General features: G+C 44.7%; 1 protein-coding gene across 1 annotated transcript; it reads left to right on the forward strand.

The window, feature by feature from the left end:
- Positions 1–757: 757 nt before the first annotated feature.
- LOC119226474 (vitamin D 25-hydroxylase) lies at positions 758–4,742 on the forward strand. Its single transcript, XM_037484499.2, has 5 exons — positions 758–1,652; positions 2,154–2,295; positions 2,385–3,017; positions 3,173–3,502; positions 3,931–4,742. The coding sequence occupies exons 1-5, from the start codon at positions 1,416–1,418 to the stop codon at positions 4,146–4,148; spliced, it is 1,560 nt and encodes a 519-aa protein (XP_037340396.1). The 5' UTR covers positions 758–1,415; the 3' UTR covers positions 4,149–4,742.
- The last annotated feature ends 802 nt before the right edge of the window (positions 4,743–5,544 follow it).

Here is a 5,544-nt window from a genome sequence, read left to right on the forward strand (position 1 = left end):
AAAAACTTGCAAACCAGCTCTGTAATGCAGAGAATACAGCAGGTTGATGATATCTATCAGGCCATGTAATGCCTGTTCTCCCAGGAGCACGATGGGTGTTTCGTTAGGTTTGTTTGTTTATGTACTTTATATTTAAGTCACCGGTCTTTAAAATGAGCAACGGAAATAATTAAAATCTCAGCCAAAGCAACAGTTATCCTTGAGCCACATCACAGATGGAACTGTCACCACGAAAAATAAGTGCATTTGCAGGAGGGGAAATGATAATTGATCCTCACTGAATGTTAAAATGTTAGGATTAGTTGGCCGCTGAATTCTTTCTTGGACGGAACTATTTCAGTTGTCTTAATACCTTGTAAGCGAGTTGATTTAGTGTTTCACCAACCTCCCAAGACGTCAATCCCTTGATTCCTTTATTTTTTCTTAACATCTCAATCTGTGCTTTATTGTCATTCAGTGTTTATTTGTGATCTGAATTCATTTAGATGTTGATATAACTTCAACGTCAACCTCCAACTTGGTCTAAACAATAAACTGTGCAGAAAACCTAGATGAAATTAAACTGTATCCAACCAAAAAAACATTTCAGTGTTGCAAACTTTTTCCAATAAAAAAAAAATATATATATAGATTTTTTTTTAATAGATATTGCCGGGATGATGCATTTTGTAATCCAACCCACACAAATTAGAACGGGTAAATACGTTAAATGTACTTATTATGTGTAAAGCAGCATCTTTAAATATCGCATTGCATTTGAGCGATTTAAACTGTCAAACGTCACACTCGAGTTTGCCTTCTCTATTTCAGTCTCAGACTGATGTGTAGATGTTGATCTTGGTCTTTTTTGGGACGCAGGGAGCAGCACCTCCCCACCGGGAAAGCTGCCCCACAGCCCGAGACTGCATTTCTGCCTGTGATTTACATGAAACAATGAGTGTCTCTGTGCTCAGCGCTTTAACCCCCTCCAGCCTGCTGCCGTGGGTTCAAATGAGACACGCAATGGTCTCTCAGGTGCTTGTTTGCTGTCAGTTTGTTTGAGGCAACGTTTTACAAAGTTCATACCTCAACTCGACTTTGGCTTTCACGGCTTGGATGAAGTGCAGTGTTACTCTTTGACGTTTTATGGTGTTTTTTTGTTGTTGTTTTTTTTCTTAATTGTGTTCATTAATCGCCGGCTTAAACCCGACCTAAACCACCCCAAAAATGATCCCGGGTTATTGATCAGGAGCAGAACAAAGTTCACCAGCAGTTGACTCGGACTTTTCTGGCCAATCTTAGCTTTAGAGGCGGGGGATAGAAAATGTGCAAGATGATACATATGCACTTCAGCTCTTCTGCGGAGAGAAGTCCAACTCGGCGGAGGTGGTCCAGCGACTGAAGCTATAGACTCTTTTTTTTTTTTTGGATGAAAGATGGTTTCAATTCAATCGCAATCTCTGGTGCCGGTGTCCTGCCCTCAGGCTCTCCTCGGCGTGGTCTGTCTGGCTGTCGCCTTGCTCGCTTTTGTGCTGGTTCGCCAGCTCGTCAAGCAAAGGAGACCCCCGGGCTTTCCTCCTGGTCCTTCTCCCATCCCTGTGATAGGGAACATTTTCTCCCTGGCCACCGAGCCGCACGTCTTCCTCAAGAGGCAGAGCGAAGTTCACGGACAGGTAAACCGGCTCGGGACTCCTTCGTGTACGACCGCTTCTTGACTGCTGTGCAGTGCGTGGGCCTCCTCGCAATAAGGACCACGGGCTGCATGACATGCACGCCACGCGTGCGCACGCACGCACGCACGCACGCACGCGAAAACGAACAAAAGGGACTCGCCCTAACATTTTGTCTGCAGCTTTTGGGGGAATAGCGGGAAAAAAAGGGGGCTCTTAAAAAAAACACACACACACATAGAATGCTACAAGTAGAAAGTTGTGCTTTTTCAGGCACTGGGGTGGATCTTGTAAATGGAGACATTGCAGGGAAGTTTAAACTCATCCTCAGTTTTCTGGCTCCTGTGGAAAAAAAGCAGTTTGGACACTAGTGATAAGGAGGGGACACAAGCTGAATCATGACTCTTAACTGTGGCATTAATATCTCATGTGTCGGCACGGGGCACTTTAATTTGCACAGCACAAAAGTGCAGCAGTGCTCATCATGCAACGTGTACCTTTCAGATTTTCAGTCTCGACCTGGGAGGCATCCTGACGGTGGTATTAACTGGATATGACTGTGTCAGGGAATGCCTCTACAATCAAGGCGAGGTGTTTGCCGATCGCCCATCGCTGCCTTTGTTCAAGAAAATGACCAAAATGGGTGGTAAGCTCACGTAGAAACACTATTCATTCATCATTGCAGTCGCCGCGACACAAACTCACGTGCTTTTCTTTGTTCCCCACCTTCCAAAGGGCTTCTAAATTGTAAATATGGCAAAGGCTGGATTGAGCACCGCAAACTGGCTTGCAACTCGTTCCGTTACTTCGGCAGCGGACAGAAACAGTTTGAGAGGAAGATCTCAGAGGAGTGCATGTTCTTTGTCGATGCCATTGACGAACACAAGGGAAAGCCCTTTAACCCCAAACACCTGGTGACCAACGCCGTGTCAAACATCACCAACCTGATCATTTTTGGTCAGCGCTTCACTTACGACGACCGCAACTTTCAGCACATGATCGAGATCTTCAGTGAGAACGTGGAGCTGGCAGTGAGCGGCTGGGCCCTCCTTTACAACGCCTTCCCTTGGATTGAGTACGTGCCCTTCGGAAAGCACCAGAAGCTGTTTCGCAACGCTGCTGAGGTGTACGACTTCTTGCAGGAGGTCATACAGAGTTTTTCACAGGGCAGGGTGCCGCATTCGCCTCGCCACTATGTTGATGCCTATTTGGATGATATGGAGCGCAGTGCGGGAGCAGCCGACTCCTCTTTCTCCTACGAGAACCTCATCTATTCAGTGGGTGAGCTCATTATTGCTGGCACGGAGACCACGACTAACACCCTGCGCTGGGCCATGCTGTACATGGCTCTCTACCCCAACATTCAAGGTCAGTTATAGTATAAATATCATCCCAATATGTAAACAGGTGACCCACAGAGAGATTTGATGGACATCTGTTGGTAGACTGCTGTAGACATAATAGTTATGTAATGTTCTGATAATGAATACACGGCTGATGGCATCTATTTTTATCTTCAAAAGAGAGGGTGCACAAGGAGATTGACAGCGTGCTGGCCAATGAGAGGGCACCCACCTTGGAGGACAAACAGAAGATGCCCTACGTGGAGGCTGTGCTGCACGAGGTCCTTCGGTTCTGCAACATCGTCCCCCTCGGTATTTTCCGTGCCACGTCACAGGAAGCAAAAGTCAACGGCTACACAATTCCCAAAGGCACCATGGTGATCACAAACCTCTATTCGGTGCACTTTGACGAAAAGTACTGGAACGATCCAGGTGCTTTCTCGCCCCAGAGGTTCCTGGACAACAATGGCAACTTTGTGAGGCGGGAGGCCTTCCTTCCATTCTCCTTGGGTTAGTGCCTCTGCTCCTTTTACATTTTCAAGCTCGATAAAAGTTTGCTAAATATGATTGTGTCTTCAGGTGATTTGATTGGTGAAAATGGCAAGTATGTCGTAAGTCAGGGGTGACCTCAAGTCAGATGCTGCCAAGCCATAAACTAAAGCATAAAACTCTGAAACATAAACGTGCATTGGCGGGAATAAGGCATTTTCTTGGCACAAGTATTGTGCATACATGCCAACATCACATCTAGAAAAACACACAACCGCCTTCGCATTACATAACTATACAAAATAAAACAAATATCCGGTATTTTAGATTAGAGCCATGCTGTCATGATGGCAGTTCAGTTTGTCCTCATCGGTATTTTGTTTCTCATATTTCGGAATAATGTGCCTTTGTGTTAATTAGAGAGTCTAAATTGAATTGATTCTTTTCAGGGCGACGGTGCTGCCTTGGCGAACAGCTGGCCAGGATGGAGATGTTCCTCTTCTTCACCACTTTGCTGCAGAGGTTTCATCTTCAGTTCCCTCCAGGAAGCATTCCCACTGTCACTCCGAAACTGGGCATGACCTTACAGCCCAAACCTTACTCCATCTGTGCTGTCCGCAGGCAGCAGAAAAGTCCCTGCTCTGGAGACACTCCTTATCCCAATTAAGGCAAAATATGAGTTTAGTACAGCTTGTTTACATGTTCAAACCAGAATTGAAGTATTTTGCACAGCAATGCAACCACATGATACAGGTGTATGTAGCTGAATGGCTCTGAACTGTACTGTCAGCTCTTTAGCTATGGACATTTCAGTCAGTTTATTCAATGACTTTTTAATTATTCTACTGGGCAATATGCACGTTTGCACAATACCTTTAAGCAGCAAGACAACCAGACACAACTCAGTGCTGAAAGACATTCTGGGAACACCTGTGTTCCACTGATTTAGTTGTCTGTAGCTCAGAGTTGCCCTGAGCCCAGAAAATGAAATGTCCATGAACCTCAGTGTGGTAGCAATGGGTTTGGTGCAGTGTCAATGATTGACAGTAAGTACACCTATGATGGACCAACGCCATGCCTCTTCAGGACAGCTTCAGGTTAGACAAATTAAACCACTGAATTGTATGTTTAGGGCCCAATGTGACTTTCCAAGAAAGTTCTGAGCTGGATCAACTCTGACCTTTTCTCCAGGGATTACGCTCTCTGGAAAATATGTCTCTTGGCAGGCTAATGCAACCCTGGTGGATTTCTAGAAACTGACTATGCAACACTGGTTTCTGCTAAATGGTGCTTATCAGTACTAACAGTACTGCATTTACAAGTTTGTCCTTTTTTTGTTGCAGTACTGATGGTATGAGTTGTTGTTTTGTGTGTATTCATAAAGTCTTTCCTAACATATTTTAAATTTGCCATGTCATCTTTTAGCTGTTGCTAAATTTCTAACACTGAAATGTATGAATAACTCATATATGTGTTATTCACATGCTGAGAGCTCAAATGATCCCTTTGAATACTTGCAGAATAAGTTCAATAGGATATGGCCTATCATTTCAATGATACACAACATACAGTACAATAATATTAAGTCAGTGTATATTGTAAACTGTGTTTTCCATGAAGGTGAAAAGCAGATTTATGTCCCTTTACCCCTTTGCACTGCTCAGCCCCGGGGAGAAAAATGCACATCCAATTTGATCCATTATGTGCTTTTTCTTCTCTGACACAGAAAACATTAGCATTCAGTTAGTGTTTCATGTGACCTGGTTAATGCAGGTTTCACACTATCTCAGTTTCCCTCTGCGCAAACCCCCACGAGGAAAATACCTGGCTCCTACGTTACTAAATGCTCCACTACGTTAACCCAATCGTCGTTTGGCTGCTATTGGTGCTGGAGAGTTTGAGCACAGTGGGTTTTCATAGCATTTGGGCAGAATTCAAGGTTCTGCTTATGCCAAAAATGGCACTCATGAGTGTGGTGTGATAGAAAGTGCAGCCCGACCAACATGCATTCAAGCCGGTTTGTACGCCCCCCCAAGAGGAGGTCTAATGAGGCTCATAAGTGA

The sequence above is a fragment of the Pungitius pungitius genome, chromosome 4 (assembly GCF_949316345.1).
Source record: "Pungitius pungitius chromosome 4, fPunPun2.1, whole genome shotgun sequence".
Classification (NCBI taxonomy): Eukaryota; Metazoa; Chordata; class Actinopteri; order Perciformes; family Gasterosteidae; genus Pungitius; species Pungitius pungitius.

What these genes read in the sequence shown, in the direction of transcription:
- LOC119226474 (XM_037484499.2), top strand. Translation starts at nt 1,416, where the DNA reads ATGGTTTCAATTCAATCGCAATCTCTGGTGCCGGTGTCCTGCCCTCAG. An exon ending in GAAAATGACCAAAATGGGTG is followed by an intron (nt 2,296 to 2,384) that starts GTAAGCTCACGT and finishes CACCTTCCAAAG; the next exon opens with GGCTTCTAAATTGTAAATAT. An exon ending in CTTCCTTCCATTCTCCTTGG is followed by an intron (nt 3,503 to 3,930) that starts GTTAGTGCCTCT and finishes GATTCTTTTCAG; the next exon opens with GGCGACGGTGCTGCCTTGGC.